Consider the following 20,768-nt stretch of genomic DNA (forward strand, 5'->3'; position numbering starts at 1 on the left):
TCTTTCTTTCTTTCTTTCTTTCTTTCTTTCTTTCTTTAAAAGACAGTTTACCCAGAAGGTTCACAGTGCATCTAGTTGAGATTAGAGGTGCATCAGGACTGGAATCCCTCTGGATGAAAGAAAACAAAAAATTCATACTACAATTTTCTTTGTTCTTAAATGAACGTTCTGCATCATTATTAAAATAAAATCTTCACAGAAAATTATACAGGAGTTATAATTAAATGCCGCTTACAGGACCCCAGTGTGACTCGCAGCAGCGCTGTCGGAGACGAGCCTGGGTCATAGATTTTTATTAAAAGTAAAAGTTCAGGAAATTTCCCTGATCTTTGGATTGCAACAAACCCCAAAATCTGGAATAATAATAATAATAATAATAAAATCATAAGAAATATCATAAAACTGAACTCTGATATTAAGTAACTATTCTTGTCGACTATAAATAACAATTCAGAGACCTTTTGTTGTTGCTCATTTACTCAGTAATGTTCTACAGATTGCTATTTGTTTTTATTACAATTTAGTTTTTCAGTGTTTCCACGGGCAGAGTGGTTCACATCATGCCTTCCAATCGAGACCACACCCACTTCCTGTTTAAACCAGAATGCAGATAAAGCTGTAAACTTTTTGAGCACTAAACCCATACAGACACAGATAATGGAACTGTGTCACGCCCCTAACCCCCCCCCCCCCCCACACACACACACACGTCTCTGTCTGCATCCATGTTGTTGTATAACTTCTCACTAAACATGATCCCTTATACTATCGTCTTGCACTTCTCAGGGATATCAAAGCTGGGAACATCCTGCTGACTGAACCTGGCCAGGTCAAACTGGCAGACTTCGGTTCTGCCTCCATCGCTTCTCCAGCCAACTCCTTTGTGGGGACGCCGTATTGGTGAGTGTGTCTGTGTGATTATATTATCACCATTTGAATGCACGATTTCTAATATCTTGTCTGGCTCCTCTTCGATCCTTTCAGGATGGCTCCAGAGGTGATCCTGGCTATGGATGAGGGCCAGTATGATGGAAAAGTAGATGTCTGGTCTCTTGGTATCACCTGTATAGAATTAGGTAAGATGGCTCTGAGGTAAATTTCACACAGTGTATTAGTGCGTTTAGAGTGAAATCCTTGATTCCTTGATCTTCGTCTCTTCCAGCTGAGAGGAAGCCTCCTCTGTTCAATATGAATGCAATGAGTGCCTTATACCATATAGCGCAGAATGAGAGCCCAACACTGCAGTCTAGTGAATGGTGAGTTTCCAATACACATGAACAGGAGTAGCTCTTGGCACTGATGATGCACCAGCAGTTCACGGACAGCCCAAGCTTTTTATTTATTATACCCCGCTCCGAAAAAGGGGCGTATACTGGTTCATCTCCGTTCGTCCGTATCTCCGTCCATCCGAAACACCCTTTTTCTTAGCAACTACAAATCATAGCCACTTGGTACCAAACTTCAGCTTGGGGTTCTATATCGTTTTCAGGTCTGTCGCACATTGACTTCCTGTTTACCGACTGAATGGATTTACAAAATTTTCATAACATTTTTCTCAGTTTCTACAAATCACAACTGCTTGATATTTGGTACCGAGCTTCAGCTTGGGGTTCTATACCGTGTACTGCTGGGTTTCACGTGACGTCACATCTGCCTCATTAGTTATTCAGGACTTTACCCGGTGGTCTGCCAAAGCTCAGTTGACAAAGCGTTTGTACGGAGAAGGTGCGTTGCTCGCATGAAAAACGCCTTACGCTTGCGTTGTTTTAGGTTGTTCGAATCGATCAAACTGTGAAACTGATAAGTTTCTTCAGGGTTCCTCGTGAACTAATAAAAAAGAGTGAACGAACACAGGATTTCACAAAAAGACGTTGAGAAAGGTGGCTTTTGAACCTCAGTGAAATCGAAGGGAGCCGAGTCAAAGCACGCTGGAGTTTGCAGCGATCACTCGGTCAAAGGTTTGTATTTCCCTCTCAGCTACACTACCGTTCAAAAGTTTGGGGTCACCCAGACAATTTAGTGTTTTCCATGAAAAGTCACACTTTTATTTCCCACCATAAGTTGTAAAATGAATAGAAAATGTAGTCGAGACATTTTTCCGGCCATTTTGAGCATTTAATCGACCCCACAAATGTGATGCTCCAGAAACTCAATGTGCTCAAAGGAAGGTCAGTTTTATAGCTTCTCTAAAGAGCTCAACTGTTTTCAGCTGTGCTAACATGATTGTACAAGGGTTTTCTAATCATCCATTAGCCTTCTGAGGCAATGAGCAAACACATTGTACCATTAGAACACTGGAGTGAGAGTTGCTGGAAATGGGCCTCTATACACCTATGGAGATATTGCACCAAAAACCAGACACTTGCAGCTAGAATAGTCATTTAGCACATTAGCGATGTATAGAGTGGATTTCTGATTAGTTTAAAGTGATCTTCATTGAAAAGAACAGTGCTTTTCTTTCAAAAATAAGGACATTTCAAAGTGACCCCAAACTTTTGAACGGTAGTGTACGTCCTTAGTGTTTTCCAAGCACTTTTCTTGCTATGTGTCGTTACTTTACGGTACTTTTTTTTTTTTTTAAAGTCACGAAGCGCTAAAGTCCCCAGCTGTTTCTTTGTTTACTCCTCACTCCTTACAAAGTCCATACGCATGAAGGTCGCGACAAAATTCTTCCCCAGCCGTACAGTTACAACGCGCCGTGCTCACTTCTCCGTCTTGTTTAACTAAGATCCAGGTCTTTAAAGGTCTTTACTGTTAATATTATAGTCAGGCTGTCTGTTGTTGCCCAAATGAGGATGGGTTCCCTTTTGAGTCTGGTTCCTCTCGAGGTTTCTTCCTCATGTCGTCTGTGGGAGTTTTTCCTTGCCACCGTCGCCACAGGCTTGCTCATTGGGGATAGATTAGGGATAAAATTAGCTCATGTTTTAAGTCGTTCAAATTCTGTAAAGCTGCTTTGCGACAATGTTTATTGTTAAAAGCGCGATACAAATAAACTTGACTTGATTTTGATTTAAAGGGGTTTCTGATGATCTTTGTGAATGATTTAGCTGAGCGATAAGAGCCAACACAAGTGAGAATCAAGCCAACTGTTGTTTGTTTACACTTCAACTTGCAGCACTTCGTTGTAAAGACGCAAACGAAACGCTTCAACATACTTACACGGGCTAAAACAATACAGGATTCATTCGGGAGCGACTTGATAGCGAGGTCCTTTACCCAGCCACATACAAAAAAAGTCGCAAGCCTCCATACTCTTCCACGCTTTCATCTGTTTTGCGGTGTAGAAGGACGTCTGCAACGGCAGATAGTTCGAGATGTCGGGGAACTCGACTGAAGGGTAGTTTTCGAGATCGTATGACACATCCTTCTTTCCCAGACTGTAGGCGTCAATTCCATTGCACATAGCAATCTTCTGAATATATCTAAAGCCAGCCGTGGCTTCTGGATTACTTCTAGCGTAAGTTATCGCTAGATGTTTGCACTACGGCAGCCGTTCAGACCACCAGCTATTTCACTTCCGGTAAAACCACTAAGAAAAGTTACGTGACTGAAACCCAGCAATACCGTTTTCAGGTCTGTCCCACATCAACTTCCTGTTTACTGACTGAATGTATTTACGAAACATATAAGGTGGATTTTGATGCTGTTTCAAGAAGCAAAATGCTATTTGAAAATGAGTTTACCAGGATGCTCTTTGAAATCCCTGGGGAGAGACACTGCTCTTTACTTAATTGTTTCAGGATTAATTATTTGTTGATGTGAACATTCATAATAACACTACGTTCAGACTGCAACCTGAAACGACCCATATCCGATTTGTTGTGAAATCCGATTTTTTTGTTAGGCCGTTCACATTACCAATTATATGAGACTTGTATGCGATCTCCAATATGAACGGAAAACGACCCAAAAGTGTCCCGCATGCGCAAATTGACACGTAATAAGCACATCTACGTAATACGTAAGGTCGTAACGTGGACATGTCACACGACGCCGGCCGCTTCTTTTGTTGGCATCCTTAGCTTCTTTATATTTAGCACGAAGGCTCTTCACCTTTCGCTGGCACTGAAGCCAGGACCTCGTGTACCCGTGCTCGGCCAGTGCTTTCGCTATTGTTTCAAAAACAGCGCGATTTCGGTATGACCCCTCCAATTTCGCCTGCATAGCTTTATCCCCCCAAATGTTAAGTAATTCAAGCACCTCACAGTCCCTCCATTGGGTGCCCTCGGAGGTTTCTGCAGCATCTCCATGGCCATGGCAAGAAAAAACAAACCGGGGCTTTGTCACACTACCATACATAAAAGGAGTTACAGAACGCATCCAACGATCCATGAGGAAATACCGCATCAACACCCTGGTCAAATCATACAAGAACCTCCGACACCTGCTAGTTCACCCCAAAGACAAAATAAAACTGGACAATAAATGCAACGTCATCTATGAAATCCCTTGCCGTTCATGTAATAAAGTCTATATTGGTGAAACGGGCAGATGCTTCCATACTCGTAGGAAAGAACACCAAATAGAATGTGAAAAAGAAACAACAAAAAGACTCACAAGATCCGAAAAAGAAAAAGCAAACCAAGAAAACTTAAAATCAGCCATATCAGACCACTGCAAACGACATAATCATATAATGAATTGGGAAGAGGCCAGAGTCATTCGCGCTGAAGAAAATAGATACCAGCGTTGGATTTTAGAGGCAGTGGAGATACACAAGCGGGTGCAGAGGATGATGAACCGGGATGAGGGAGCGTACGCGCTGTCGCACACCTGGAGCGCCGTCCTGGGGGAGCGACCTGACAGCAGGAGGCGTGAACTACCTGTCAAATTGGGCGGGACGTTCACGCCTCCGTAGCGTAACATCAGCTGATAAGGCACGTCACCACTCGACATCTGGTGACTGTTTTGAAGAAGGCGGAAGATTCTCGCCGAAACTGTCAACAAGGTAACATCTTAAAAATCCTTGTCTTAAGAAACGAACTTAAAATATCTCCATGGCCGCCTGCCGAGTTGTCGTCCGCCATTGTTGTTGTTTTCCACCAAAGAGGCGGGATTAGCCAACGCAGAATAGTGACGTTTGTCTCTTGTTAATGACGTGTAGGTCGCATGAATGCGACCTGTCCGGTCAGACTGCAGTCGCATGTGAAAATAACGGATATGCATCGGAATTAGGACCACATATCCAAGCGGCCTGGGTCGCATGTGAAAAAAATCGGATCTGTGTCGTTCAGATCGTCAATAACAAATCGGATACAGGTCGCATATGGGCAAAAAAATCGGATATGGGTCGTTTCAGGGTGCAGTCTGAACGTAGTCTAAGTGTCCTGTTCCTTCGATTGCTTGCGGTGTGATATAAGCCAGAGCGGGGGGGGGGGGGGGGGGGGGGGGATACGCAAGTGAGCAGTAGCTCATAGTTGATCTTGATGAACAAAGCTGAATGAGACAAACAATTACAGCGTGGATGCTTTGTTTTCTGTTTCCTAGGACTGAATACTTTAGAAATTTTGTTGACTCTTGTCTTCAGAAAATTCCCCAAGACAGACCACAATCCGAGGACCTGCTCCAGGTGACCACTACTACCAGAATTTGAAACACATTTGCTGTAACATTGCTCGACTAAAAGCACAAACTTGATTCTGTGGTAAATGAGCGAGTTAGTCACGAGCGATTTCATTATTTACTTTTCATAATGAATCTTCTACGACTTCGGATGCAAGAATTCTTTTTTTTTTTTTCATTTTCAATACAATACAGAACTCAACAAAGGGGCCCCGGTACATGTTTACGGCATAAAATACACCAGGGAATGTAAAATTCGATCCCCAAATGATGTACAACATTTTAGATCAATACCCCGTCCTAATAACAATCAGCAGAAAATCACTAATCACTGAGCCATTTCATGTTTGACAATGTTATGCACACATTTCAGAATTATAGAAACAGAATAACTGTCGTCTTTGAGTGTTTTCAGATAAAGTACCGCAAGGACTGTCAGATTTCGCAAACCGCACCTTGATATCTGCGTTAATAAAAATTTGACGGCAATGAACGTGGGTCAAAATTGCTACAATTTCATGGATTTTTTTTTTTTTTGGTCTGATTTTTTCAATGAGGGAAGTCGTACATCTTCTGTATTGTAATATAATATGAGTTAAACTTATTGGATGCACTGTATTATATTTCTTCATCTTTCAGGCTGAAGTACACCATTTTGTTGCAAAATGTACATCTTGTTGGACCATGCATGAAACGTCTGCAGCGTGACAGATTTCAAATCAAATCAAAGTCCTTTCCACGCCATGTGGCGCATAGGGTGGCACTGATCTCCGTTTCAATAGCCCTCGGCCTCTCGCCTATTACATAGCTAGGGTTATAATAATAAGTTAAATGTGTATAGCGGTTTTAAAAAAACCAAGGACGCTTTACAATTATAGACAAGGAAAGAAAATAAATAAATAAAAAGATAATAATAAATAAGTAAAAAGTCCACCAGGTAGGGGTCAGGATGTAATTCCCGTAGTGTAGCAGCCACAGTCCCACCAAAAGGCGCACGAAAACAAGTCCCACATCTCCAGCACCGCCGCCGTGACGCCGTCAGCAACATCACTCGAACGCCACGCCGTGGATCCACACAGCGAGCAGAGAAGCTCCGCTACGCAGAGCGCTGGTGTGTCCCAAACCGCCTGCACAGCCGCCGCGACACCACCGAACAACATCGCTCAGAACATCACGCCAAGCGTTAAAGCACAGAGCGCTGGACAACCATGATGTAAAATGAGCAACGAGCTCACTACAGTCCACAGCTGGGAGTGCAGGCATCGCCCACAGCGAACCAAGGCCTGGAGGGAACCGACGCCCAAAACTGGGTCCGGAGCTACACCACAACCGGCGGACAAAACACTCAAACATCAAACTACACAAACAGAAAAAAAAAAAAATAGAAAAAGAAATAAAATAAAATAAAGCTGTGGTGAGAAGGGTTAGAATGGGAGGCTAGTCCTCTGGTAACCACGAGAATTTGACTCCTCGCTCACACCTGTACTGCAGCGTGCCTTACCAGACAGCAGTAGGTACCATTTTTACGATGGTCTTTGGTATGACCCAACCGTGAATAGAACTCGCGATCTTCCGATCGAGAGGCGGACACGTAACAGATTTACTATTGAGATCTTTTCTGTCAAATTGATCACGTTCATGGTGTCAAATTTGCATTGAATATCTAGTTTATAATGAATTTCTCATCTACAAAGTATCCAGATGGGAAAAAAAAAACCCAAACATGTCCACAATATAACTTCCTAATACTACTGAGGTATGATTCAAAATGGTATGTCAAAATGACAGAAATCTATGTACACAATGCTGAGAGACACAATGAGCTCAGTACAAGAACTATGAAGGGTCTTTAGTAACACAGTTTGCCTGTATGGAACTTGGAATGTCTTGCTGAATTACAAAATGCAGGACAATGAACTCACTTGTAGTGTCCGTAGCCCACCTGTAGTGTCTGTAGCCCACCTGTAGTGTCCGTAGGCCCCCGTTATCTCATACAAAAAGAGTCAATTACATAAAAAGCTATAGGCAACTTAGTGAAGTAATCAGGAAATATCATTCATTTTCTCTGTATGTGACACAGAAACGAAAACACAAGGAACTTTTTTCATGGTATTTGGAAGATTTGATTACAGTTCAAAACACCACATGCCGAGAATTCTGATCTTGCTAGAGTTAAAACAAAGTATTGGGATATATATAGATGAAAGTCTTCCGGATTTACCCGGAAATCCGGATATTTAACAAAACTCTTGAAAATCTCCGGTTTTCCAAATGGAGAAATTTATTTTTCAGATTTTTCGCGTTCCTAGACGCGGCGTAATACTTCGCATCGTCCTTGCATGGGCGCGGTCCTTAAATAGTCCAAATACAGTTCATTGATTAAAGACAGGTGCTCTTTGTTAACGGCGCGCGTGCCAGAGCTCGTTAGGCGTGCGCGCCAAGGCGCGCCTTCAGGTGCACGTGCTAAGGCGCGCAGGACTGACACCGTTTTGCACAAGCGCAACATAATCGCACTAGAAAGCGTGTTCAAGCTGCCAGTGTAGCTGCAGTCTTTTTAGTTGCGAATTACGAGTATTTTCTCGTGTTAATAATTCGCCATGTCAAAACAAGCAAAACTTTCTTCCTTCTTTCAACGTGAAGAGAGGTCAGCAATTTATTATATATTTTTTTCCATCAAAGTTGCATTTTGTGGCTTCGAAGCTAAGTTTTAGTGCCGTTTCTAGAACACATCATCAAGAAAACGTGGAAGAAACAGCGATAATGGAAGAGCCGGTTTCTAAGCTGCCTAAAACTAGCAATGGTAATTTATTTTTTGTTACATAATGCACTCAGGCTGCCAGTCAGTGTGTGACACACACACACACACACACCCTGAAAAATCCTAGCTACGCCCCTGATTTATATGAGAAATTTGGTATTCATTGGTGTATTTAAATTTACAGACAATACGAACTAATGTAAACAATTGGCTTCAACTTGCATAAATATGAATTGGAAATTTTTAGTTCACTTTTGCTTCTGCAAACGCACAACTCTACTAAAAGATTGATAAACGAGGCTCAGTGTCCCCAACATTGAAACCTGAAAGCTTTAGAAACTCTAACAGACCTTTACTTTTTAACAGAACTGTTTTGGGATTTTGCTGAGTAAGGTAAACTGTCTGATATTTTTTTTCAAAGTAATGAACTGTGTAGCAGGAAAATCACTGCATTTTCTAAATGCACTCCTGAAAATTCTCATTAACTAGGGGAATTAAATTTGATATTTTTGACATGTTTATCATTAATGTACAGTGCCTTGAAAAAGTATTCATACCCCTTGAACTTTTTCACATTTTTCCACCTTACAACCACGAACTTAAAAGTTTTTTATTGAGATTTTATGTGATAGACCAACACAGAGTAGCACGTAATTGTGAAGTGAAACGAAAATGATAAATGGTCTTCAAAATTTTAAACAAATAAAAATCTGAAAAATGTGATGTGCATTAGTATTCAGCCCCCCTGCGTCAATACTTTGTAGAGCCACCTTTTGCTGCAATTACAGCTGCAAGTCTTTTGTGGTATGTCTCTACCAGCTTTGCACATCTAGACACTGAAATTTTTGCCCATTCTTCTTTGCAAAATAGCTCAAGCTCAGCCAGATTGGATGGAGAGTGTCTGTGAACAGCAATTTTCAAGTCTTGCCACAGATGCTCAATGGGATTTAGGTCTGGACTTTGACTGGGTCATTCTAACACATGAATATTCTTTGATCTAAACCATTCCATTGTAGCTCTGGCTGTATGTTTAGGGTCATTGTCTTGCTGGAAGGTGAATCTCCTTCCCAGCCTCAAGTCTTTTGCAGCCTCCAACAGGTTTTCTTCCAGGATTGCCCTGTATTTAGCTCCATCCATCTTCCCATCAACTCTGACCAGCTTCCCTGTCCCTGCTGAAGAAAAGCATCCCCATAGCATGATGCTGCCACCACCATGTTTCACAGTGGGGATGGTGTGTGCAGGGTGATGAGCAGCGTTAGTTTTCCGCCACACATAGCGCTTTGCATTTAGGCCAAAAAGTTCAACTTTGGTCTCATCTGACCAAAGCACCTTCTTCCACATGTTTGCTGTGTCCCCTACATGGCTTCTTATGCCTGTCTTTCAACAGTGGCTTTCTTCTTGCCACTCGTCCAAAAAGGCCAGATTTGTGGAGTGTACGACTTATAGTTGTCCTGTGCACAGATTCTCCCACCTGAGCTGTGGATTTCTGCAGCTCCTCCAGAGTGATCATGGGCCTCTTGGCTGCTTCTCTGACCAGTGCTCTCCTTGCTCGCTCTGTCAGTTTAGGTGGACGGCCATGTCTTGGTAGGTTTGCAGTTGTGCCATACTTTTTCCATTTTTGAATGATGGATTGAACAGTGTTTCTTGAGATGTTCAGAGCTTGGGATATTTTTTTTATAACCTATCCCTTCTTTAAACTTCTCCAGAACTTTATCCCTGACCTGTCTGGTGAGTTCTTTGGTCTTCATGATGCTGTTTGTTCTTCAGTGTTCTGAACCACTGAGGCCTTCACAGAACAAGTGTATTTATGCTGAGAGTAAATTACACACAGTAGGACTCTATTAACTAATTAGATGACTTCTGAAGGCAATTGATTGCACTGGATTGTATTTAGAGGTATCAGAGTACAGGGGGCTGAATACTAATGCACACCACATGTTTCAGATTTTTATTTGTTTAAAATTTTGAAGACCATTTATCATTTTTGTTTCACTTCACAATTATGTGCTACTCTGTGTTGGTCTGTCACATAAAATCTCAATAAAAAACTTTTAAGTTCGTGGTTGTAAGGCGGAAAAATGTGAAGAAGTTCAAGGGGTATGAATACTTTTTCAAGGCACTGTACATGAAAGAAAAAGGCTTAAAGGGATAGTTCGGGATTTTTGACATGAATCTGTATGGCATCCCCATCAATAGTGTCGTGCAAACACACTGACTTACCCCTGACAGCATCCTGGGAGTCCAGTTCTTGTCCAGTTTTGGTCCAGACGAAAGTAGTCCGGCAAGTTTGTTGGGGTCACGAAAGTAAAACGTTTTTCGTCTCAAAACAGTATGTGTTCAAAAGAGTGATATATTTGCATCACAAAACCGTTGTCAAATAAAAAGTCAGACCTCGAAATCGCTTGGCACTATTTTCTCTCCCTTCTTATCACTGCGCGCTGCCGGCAGGTGACAGCGAAACGCAGACCCGCTAAGCTGGTGGGAGACCAAGGCTGCACTCTATCCACGGCTTACACACGTGATGGCACGGAGGATGTGTATAGTGGCAGCATCTGTCCCCCCAGAGAGGATCTTTTCAAAAGCAGGACAGATTATAACTGAGAGGAGAAATAGAATCAGAATTAACTAGTTAATTGCAGCAATTAAAGGAATAGGTCGGAAAAGGAAGGCGCAAAGACACCGCGCAGCGCCTGAAAACGGGTTTTCAGGCGCTGCGCACCCGTTTTCAGGCGCTGCGCGGTGTCTTTGCGCCTGCAGCGGTGCTTTGCCTGTGCTGTGGCTGAAAATAGTTCCAGATATAAATTGGTCTAGTAAATCCCTTCGTGTTAATTTGCATTGATATGTGTACTCGATGTGAATGTACAAGTCATGAGAAATAATTATAAAAAATCTTCCGAAAGAGCCGGCTCCTTATAGTAAGAAGAGCCAAAAGAGCCGAAATTCCCATCACTAGTAAACAATGACTGAAACAGCCGTGGCTGTCACCTGGCGGCAGCGCGCAGTGATAAGAAGGGAGAGAAAATAGTGCCAAGCGATTTCGAGGTCTGACTTTTTATTTGGCAACGGTTTTGTGATGCAAATATATCACTCTTTTGAACACATACTGTTTTGAGACGAAAAACGTTTTACTTTCGTGACCCCAACATACTTGCCGGACTACTTTCGTCTGGACCAAAACTGGACAAGAACTGGACTCCCAGGATGCTGTCAGGGGTAAGTCAGTGTATTTGCACGACACTATTGATGGGGATGCCATATAGATTCATGTCAAAAATCCCAAACTATCCCTTTAAAACTTATAACTTGTTTTAGTGAAAATAAGTACTAGAATGCAGGGTTTTCCGTGTCATGTTATTAAAATTTTTTCAGGGGACATTGCCCCCCCCCATCCCATCTTAGTTTGACTTAAAAAAGTTGAGGATTTTTTTCTTTGCTCCACTTTCATCTCTATGGGATAGTATTGCTTCTAAAAATTGTCGACCTGAATATTGTTAGCTAATCGGAACATGAAAAGCATGCATCAGATGTACAGAGTAATACAGCAAAACGTAGTGTCCGTAGGCCCCTGATAGTGCCGTAACTTGAACGTATGTAACTTTTTTGCCGGAAGGTTTAAAGTTTCTGCTAGAAAGGACATGGTCAGTTTTTGGCCCTCATTTGGTACACGTTAGTGATTTTCTGCTGAATACTCTTTTCTGGATCAGTTCATTATTAAATTCAACAAATCCAACAGAGCTGATCCGGTTAATTAAGTACACTGATTATCTGGGTTAAGTGTGTTAGTTTGGGGTTTGAACTGAATTTTATCGGAGTAGTATACGAATAGGATATGAACATTTAAAAAAATTTGAATTGCTGCATCCCCAGTCGTAGATGGTTCATTCCAAGGGATAACCAATTTTATCATATGACCCGTACTGACCCGCACACGCGCTCATAATAAAACCACATGACTGGGCAGATACGGATTTTTGAATCCGGTCTGGAAAAAAAACGTACGTGGCCCCGGACCCGTTTCCCTCGCTCCCGTCATTTTCATTTTGCTCTGAATTGTTACTTTGAAAAAAAAAAGCGACACAACTGAGTACAGTGAAAGTGAATTTTATTATCCAGATGATTTATCAGACACAGACTTCATTGAACAAGCTGAAATTGTAGAAGAAAATGAAAAAAAGGTGCTTTCGAGTGAAGAATTCACTTGTTTATACAAGGACAACAAGAAGAAAAACACCGTTAAAAAAAAAAGTATGACATGAATGTTTTGAAAAGATTTCTTGCTGAAGTTAAGGAGGAAAGAGACATAAGCCTCGGTCACAACCAGCCGTACGTGCTCCTACGGCCGGTCTACGTGCAAAAAAACGCAAGAAACGCACGGAGGGCGCGCGTGTGACGTGCTGATTTTCGAGCCGTAGACTGGCCGCAGACCGGCCGCAGAGGTTCTTTGTCATGTCAAACAAACTCTACGGGCGCTTACGTTTTTTTCAGGTTGCAAGACAAACTTATGGTCAACGTGCGTCTTTCTCCACGAACAACAACAAAAAAAAACGCAGCGATTTGGGAAACGCCAAAAATCGCATGGCCAAAAAAATCGTACGTCCGGTTGTGACCTAGGCTATAAGTCATCGCCTCCTAAGGAGCTGGACATCTTGCTGTGTAGTTTCTATATACAAGTGAAGAAAAAAAAAAGAAATTTAGACTACAAACCTGACACTTTGTCTTCCTTTTCATGAAGTATTCAATGCTACGTTTATATACAAAGTCTTTTTCTTCTAGGTGCTAGGGTCACACATATATATTATTCCAAAAAAACCGACGTTTTTGTTATCGAGTCATCATCGGATGAAGAAGATTGAACTGACTTGACTCTATTTTGCTTTCCTTTGCGTTGACTTAAAGGTGGGGTACAAGATTTTGGAATAACGGTTCCTGCAAGCCATAATTTGAAAAGAAACACGCCCGCCCTCGCCATGCTCCCACCCCCCGTCTCCACCCCTCCTCCCCCTTATAAAGCCTGAGAAATTGGAAAAATAGCTCAAACTTTCTCATTTAAACTGTGTTTTCAGCCCCAATTTTCACTCCACACACATAATTTTCTCAAAAGTAGTAGCCACACTTGTCCTGATTCACACAATGTGTCTACCTACACGATAGGACTTGCAGTTTTTGAATGAGAAGCCTGAAAGTGAAGAGAGCACAGGCGCCCAGCCCATAGACTGCCATTATAAACTTAGCAGAAAAGTCACTCGTTTTTAACTCGCTCTAGTGACCTCATTTTTTACACTACAGACAAAAAAATTACATCAGTATGTTCAGGAGAGCCTTGTGGCACTCACTGTGAAAGAATTTTGTGAATATCTCCTTCCGTTTTTGGGTAAATCCCCGTTGTTTGGAGGGAGCCGCTCTGAGGGAAGACTGCTCTTTTTGTATGCATTTCTCTGTCTCGAAGCGCAGCGGGTGGGGGAGGGGCTACTCGCAGGCTTCAGTCTGATTGACGTATCAGTATCCAATCATTTTGAGGTGGTACCTCGATATGATTGGATGGCGTTTTTCCTTTATTTTACACTGTAGACTGGATTAAAATATTTCGTTTTTGGGTCAAACCTTCTATTGTACTGCTTGCAACATGGGTGTGAGGAGCTTTTCAAGCAATATGGAAAAAATTACTCCTGAAAAACATCTCGTACCCCACCTTTAATAGGCTCGTATTGATGGTGTGCATGAGCTGACTCGAGTTTGAACTGATTTTTACTAACGACGTTATCTTAAAATCATTTATTTCGAGAGAACAGTAAAGTCAGTTGTATTTTATAGAATTCATATTAATGTTCTTTACCAGCTGGGAGGTCCGTATCGTGAAATATCGTGACTGAGGTCTTGAAAGTACTGACTGAGGCCCTCTGGGCCGAGGTCAGTATTCAAGGTTGAGCTCACGGTATTTCACCATACGGACCGACCTTAAGCTGGTAAATAATATATTTATTTTTTTCTTTACCAAATTCTAACAGAAAACGAGAGTGCCCGAAAGGGAAAACCGAGCCGAGGCGCCATTTTGAATCCTCATTCACGGCTGTAATGCAAACTGCTTCCTCCTCGGTATACAAGTGCACTTCCATGGCAGGAAAAAAAACTACATTTTGCGGCCTATGTAGTCCCCTATTTTTGTAAAATTGAGTCATTCAGGTTTCAGTCATGTTTTTGCTCGGTGTTAGCAACAGTTACAGGTTTTTAGCTTTCTCCTGAAATGTTTTCTTTTATTTCTTCTTCCTCAGGGTAGTAAAACTTACTTTCGCTGTGAACACTGTCGTTATCGCTATCCATGCTGTAAAATTAATGCTATTCTCCTGAGAAATGCTACCAAAAATTTGCAAGATTTTTGATAATCTTATAAATAAATCTTAAAAAAAAAAAGATAAATGTTGACAAAAATTGCTACTATGTTTGTTGTTGTTGTTGTGAACGAGTGAGTTGCTAGGTCCGTAACCGGGGTCTGTAACTGGGGTCCGTACTGTAGGATACGGACCCGCTCGCCAGCCAATCAGAGCGCAGGATTTGGACCGCGAAAAAAATAAAGACACTTATTTCAAACTTGTGCAAAGGTGATTCAGCATATAAATAGTTTGCTGTCAATCAAATAAAAATCGATTGGTTGGTTTTTCGCACATCATTGTCTATTGTTTTCCACTGTGTATGTTAGTTAAAAAAGGTCATATGATAAAACGCTTATTGACTGAGTTAGGTCGGGCCGGATGGGAAAATATTTGGCTCTTGGTCATTTGTATGGATCTCGCTGTGTTCGGTCCATACAGCATGACCTCAAGCCAAATATTTTCCCGTCCGGCCTTCCCACTCAGTCAATAAGTACATAAAATCACTTATAACTGAATTAAGACCAGTACAACATACTGTAGAATTAACTTTTTGAATTATAACATTTGAGAACATTTTATTGCTCTTTTGTTTAATTTACCTGTCAAAACCGGACCATCAATTCTATCACACTTTTGTTTAATGTAACGGTTTGTCGTTTTATTCAAACATTTTACAAATGTTTCTGCTTAATGTGCATTGATCTGCGTGGCCTTGTTATCCCCCACTGGCCAAAAGGCCCGAAGGGGGATCATGTCGTGGCGATTTCCATCTGTCCGTCCGTCCCGGGAAGGGTGCTCACCTTCTGACATCAACTCCTCTCACAATGTTTAGAGGAATTTCACGAAACTTGGCAGGACTCTTTTGCCGCTTTTCCACTACAAACGCGGCTGAGTCGGGCTGAGCTGTGCCGTGCTGAGTCGAGCTGAGCGGGGCTGTTGGAGTTGCATTTCGACTACAATCGCGCTGAACCGTGCTGGCTGGAAGTGGGTGGACACATTGGGTGGAGTTAGCGAAAGTGGGTGGACGTCACGTAATGTCGTTAAGCAGCGCAAACAGTGACATCAGTGATCTTTTAAGCGGTAGTCTCACAACCCGAATAGTAAACAATAAACATGGAGGACATGGAGTCGTTAGTGTTGCTGGTCTTGGTGCTGTGGCTTGTTGTCACTGACAACGCCAGTAGATACTGGCAAGAGCGTATAGATGAGGCGAGGCGCATAAGGCTTCAGAAATTCTCGTAATTCGTAATTCTTCTCCTTCCGGGTTTGCGGTGTTTACAGATCCCAGCGCGCTCGCGGGGCGTGTGTGGGCATGTGAGGACACTCCTCCTCACCAATCAGTGCACAGGGGAGTGTCTGCTCACGCCCCCAGCCTCAGTCGGCTCGCTTTGGCTCGCTTCAGCCCCACTCCAAAACGGTGCGAGTTTTAGGGGCTAAGCAGGGCTGAAGCGAGCTGAGTCGTGCTGGTTTTTGGTAGTCGAAACGCGAGCCGTGTCGGGCTGAAGTGAGCTGAAGTGAGCTGAAAAAGGGTAGTGGAAAAGGGCCATAAGTTATGTGTCGGTAATACACATGTTGTAATTTTGTTCAGTTGGGTCATGTTTTAAGAGTCACAGCCCTTGATTAGCAAACTTATACTCTGACAATTTCATGAGTGTGTTTTCCTTCTGACATCAACTCCTCTCGCAATTTTTGGAGGAATTTCACGAAATTTGGTAAAAAGCCTTGTTATGCCAGTAGTACGCATATTGTTATTTTGTTCAATTCGGTCGCATTTTACCAGAGTTACAGCCCTTGATTAACAACTTTGTACTTTCATAATTTCATGAAGGTGCGCTTGCGTTCTGACATCAACTCCTCTCACAATTTTTGGACGAATTTCTCGAAGCTTGGCAAAAGGCCTTGTTATATGACGGTAATGCGCATATTGCGATTTAATTTCGTTTGTGAAAATTTTCCCAGAGTTTTGACCCTTGATTATTAACAAACTTTGGCAGTTTCATCAAGATGTGCTTGCTTTCTGAAATCAACTTCCCTCACAATTTTTGGAGGAATTTCATGTAATTTGGCAAAAAAGTTTTTATCCCCCACTGGCCAAAAGACCCGAAGGGGGATTATGTTGTTGCGATGTCCGTCTGTCCCAGGAAGGGTGCTCACCTTCTGAAATCAACTCCTCTCACAGTTTTTGGAGGAATTTCACGAAACTTGGCAAGATTCTTTGTTATATGTCAGTAATATGCATACTGCAATTTCGTTCAATTCAGTCACATTTCACCAGAGTTATGGCACAGTTGCCAGCGGGGGATATTGTGCTCTCGGAGCACTCTTGTATTGCTTTGTTCAGTGAGCACCTGAACATATACTACTCCTATAAAATTCAATTCAAACCCCAAACCGACACACTTAATCCTGATAATCTGTCTACTTCATTAATGGGATTAAGTCTGTTGGATCGGTCAAATTGAATTCTGTTGCTCTTCAGGAATAGGGTTAGTCAGTAAAAAACATTAATTAAAAAAAAAAAAAAAAAGCTGCTTTATTTGAACTTACCCGCTCTGCCCATAGCATGCATTTGTTCAGCGAGAGAGACCAGAGACTGTCCTGATTGACCTGATCATGCGGACCAAGGACGCAGTCCGGGAGCTGGACAACCTGCAGTACCGCAAAATGAAGAAGATCCTCTTTCAGGAGGCCCACAACGGGCCAGCTACTGAGGCCCCAGAGGGAGATGAGGTCAAGCTCATACAGTCCAACCTCTAAATCCTAACCTAACAGGCTTTTCAAATCATAAAGTGTGTCCAAAATATTGCTCTGTGGTGTCATGAAAGGCTTAGACTTTGGCATCTCATGAAATTTGTGCGTGTGTGTGTGTAGGAGCCTGAGCATGGAGCTGGGCGTACAGGCACAGTGAACAGTGTAGGAAGTAACCAGTCCATCCCCAGCATGTCGATTAGTGCCAGCTCTCAGAGCAGCTCTGTCAACAGCCTTCCTGATGCTGCAGATGATAAGAGTGAACTGGACCTGATGGAAGGAGACCACACCGTCATGTCCAACAGCTCCGTCATACACCTCAAACCTGTATGTTCATTCTGCTTCTTCTTCTTCTTCTTCCATTAGCACTATTATTTAACCTTTCAGCTCAGATTTGGACTTGCATTTAGCCAGTGTCATTATATACGTCTCAATTAACGAGTCCTCCTAGTTATTCCTATCTCAAATAATGGCTGCACACATCACTTAAAGTTCTTGAGAACTGAGATACTCGAGAACTGACCTAATCTATTTCAGATACTAAGAGGTCTCGTTATTCCTTTGTCTGTACTAACAGGAAGAGGAAGAGGTTTACCGAGATGACCCAGAGGCACGTAGTCATCCCTCCGAGGCCCAGGCAGCTCCAGCACAGCCGCCCCCGCGCAAATACCACCGAAACCGCGAGCACTTTGCCACCATCCGCACAGCCTCACTGGTGAGTCATACTGGGAGTGGCTTTTGTGCTCCTCTCAATAGAATGTATGATTTAATGATTATGTAACGAGGAGATTGAATTGCAGTGTTGTTGATGATGCAAGGAAAGTAAGTGAGAGGAGATTTGTATGGGGTGTAGCTCACTAGGTCTTTGCTCTCTAGGTGACTAGGCAGATGCAAGAACATGAGCAGGACTCAGAGCTGAGAGAGCAGATGTCTGGCTATAAGCGCATGAGACGGCAGCACCAGAAGCACCTGATGGCCCTGGAGAACAAGCTCAAGGCTGAGATGGATGAGCACAGGCTGAAGCTGGACAAGGAGCTGGAGACTCAGCGGAACAGTTTCGCAGCCGAGATCGAGAAACTGGTCAAGAAGCACCAAGCATCCATGGAGAAAGATGTAAGCATGCATCAGTTACGGGATAAACTGGTTTTTATTACATCAGTTGCTGCACATTCCTACTCGATATGTATGTAAAAAAAAAAACTGAGACCACGATAAATAATTTAAAAACTTTTCCCACCTTTAGTGTGACCTATAACCTGGACAATTCAACTGAAAAACAAACAAATCTGTTAGGGGGGGAAAAAACGTACAGTAAGCTGGTTGCATAAGTGTGCACACCCTTAAACTAATACTTTGTTGAAGCACGTTTTGATTTAATTACAGCATTCAGTTTTTTTGGGTTCACACCTGCCATCAATTAAAATGACTCTGATTAACCCCAAATAAAGTTCAGACATTTACTCCGTTGCATCCTCCAGCAAAAGCCAGGGTTCACAGAGAGCTTACAAAGCATCAGAGGGATCTCATTGTTGAAAGGTATCAGTCAGGAGAAGGGGACAAAAACATTTCCACAGCATTAGATAAACCATGGAGTACAGTGAAGACAGTCATCAAGAAGTGGAGAAAATATGGGACAACAGTGACATTACCGAGAACTGGACGTCTCTCCAAAATTGATGAAAAGACAAGATAAACTGGTCAGGGAGGCTGCCGAGAGGCCTACAGCAACACTGAAGGAGCTGCAGGAATTTCTGGCAAGTACTGGTTGTGTACTACATGTGACAGCAATCTCCCATATTCTCCATATGTCTGGACTATGAGGTAGCGTCAAAGAAAAACATCCAGGCCCGGCTAAATTTAGCAAAAAAAAAAAACCACATCAAATCTCCCAAAAGCATGTGGGAAAATGTGTTATGGTCTGATGAAACCAAGGTTAAACTTTTTGGCCACAATTCCGTAGTCATGAAAGTGTTCCGGAATTTCCTGGAATTCCGGAATTTTAGATTTTCCGCTGGATTTTTTCCGCTAATGACCCGGAAATCTGGATATTTGACAAAACTCTTGAAAATCTCCGGTTTTCCAAATGGAGAAATCTATTTTTCGGATTTTTCGCGTTCCTAGACGTGGTGTAATACTTCGCATCGTCCTTGCATGGGCGCGGTCCTTAAATAGCCCAAACATAGTTCATTGATTAAAGACAGGTGTTCTTTGTTAACGGTGCCACGGCGCGCTTTCAGGTGCACGAGCTAAGGCGCGCAGGACTGACACCGTTCTGCACAAGTGCAACATAATCGCACTAGAAAGCGTGTTCAAGCTGCCAGTGTAGCTGCAGTCTTTTTAGTTGTGAATTACGAGTATTTCCTCTTGTGTTAATAATTCACCATGTCAAAACAAGCAAAACGTTCCTCCTTCTTTCGACGTGAAGAGAGGTCAGCAATTTATTATATATATATATATATATATATATATATATTTTTTTTTTTTTTTTTTCCCCCCAGCAAAGTTGCATTTTGTGGTTTCGAAGCTAAGTTTTAGTGCCGTTTCGAGAACACAACATCAAGAAACCGTGGAAGAAACAGCAATGATGGAAGAGCCGGTTTCTAAGCTGCCTAAAACTCATCTCATCTCATTATCTCTAGCCGCTTTATCCTGTTCTACAGGGTCGCAGGCAAGCTGGAGCCTATCCCAGCTGACTACGGGCGAAAGGCGGGGTACACCCTGGACAAGTCGCCAGGTCATCACAGGGCTGACACATAGACACAGACAACCATTCACACTCACATTCACACCTACGCTCAATTTAGAGTCACCAGTTAACCTAACCTGCATGTCTTTGGACTGTGGGGGAAACCGGAGCACCCGGAGGAAACCCACGCGGACACGGGGAGAACATGCAAACTCCGCACAGAAAGGCCCTCGCCAGCCCCGGGGCTCGAACCCAGGACCTTCTTGCTGTGAGGCGACAGCGCTAACCACTACACCACTGTGCCGCCCCTGCCTAAAACTAGCAATGGTAATTTATTTTTTGTTACATAATGCACTCAGGCTGCCAGTCAGTGTGTGACACACACACACACCCTGAAAAATCCTAGCTATGCCCCTGATTTACATGAGAAATTTGGTATTCATTGGTGTGTTTAAATTTACAGACAATACGAACTAATGTAAACAATTGGCTTCAACTCGCATAAATATGAATTGGGAATTTTTAGTTCACTTTCGCTTCTGCAAACGCACAACTCTACTAAAAGATTGATAAACAAGGCTCAGTGTCCCCAACATTGAAACCTGAAAGCTTTAGAAACTCTAACAGACCTTTACTTTTTAACAGC

General features: G+C 42.5%; 1 protein-coding gene across 1 annotated transcript in view; it reads left to right on the forward strand.

Annotated features, from left to right (window-relative positions):
* taok1b (TAO kinase 1b) overlaps positions 1-20,768 on the forward strand; it is a 121,064-nt gene that overhangs the window by 75,117 nt on the left and 25,179 nt on the right. Inside the window, exons 7-14 of the mRNA XM_060936399.1 lie at positions 787-900; positions 985-1,076; positions 1,163-1,256; positions 5,488-5,569; positions 17,251-17,418; positions 17,560-17,763; positions 18,014-18,151; positions 18,313-18,549. Coding sequence (XP_060792382.1) covers positions 787-900; positions 985-1,076; positions 1,163-1,256; positions 5,488-5,569; positions 17,251-17,418; positions 17,560-17,763; positions 18,014-18,151; positions 18,313-18,549 — 1,129 coding nt within the window. The remainder of the gene's footprint in view (positions 1-786; positions 901-984; positions 1,077-1,162; positions 1,257-5,487; positions 5,570-17,250; positions 17,419-17,559; positions 17,764-18,013; positions 18,152-18,312; positions 18,550-20,768) is intronic.

The sequence above is a fragment of the Neoarius graeffei genome, chromosome 12 (assembly GCF_027579695.1).
Source record: "Neoarius graeffei isolate fNeoGra1 chromosome 12, fNeoGra1.pri, whole genome shotgun sequence".
NCBI classification, from domain to species: domain Eukaryota; kingdom Metazoa; phylum Chordata; class Actinopteri; order Siluriformes; family Ariidae; genus Neoarius; species Neoarius graeffei.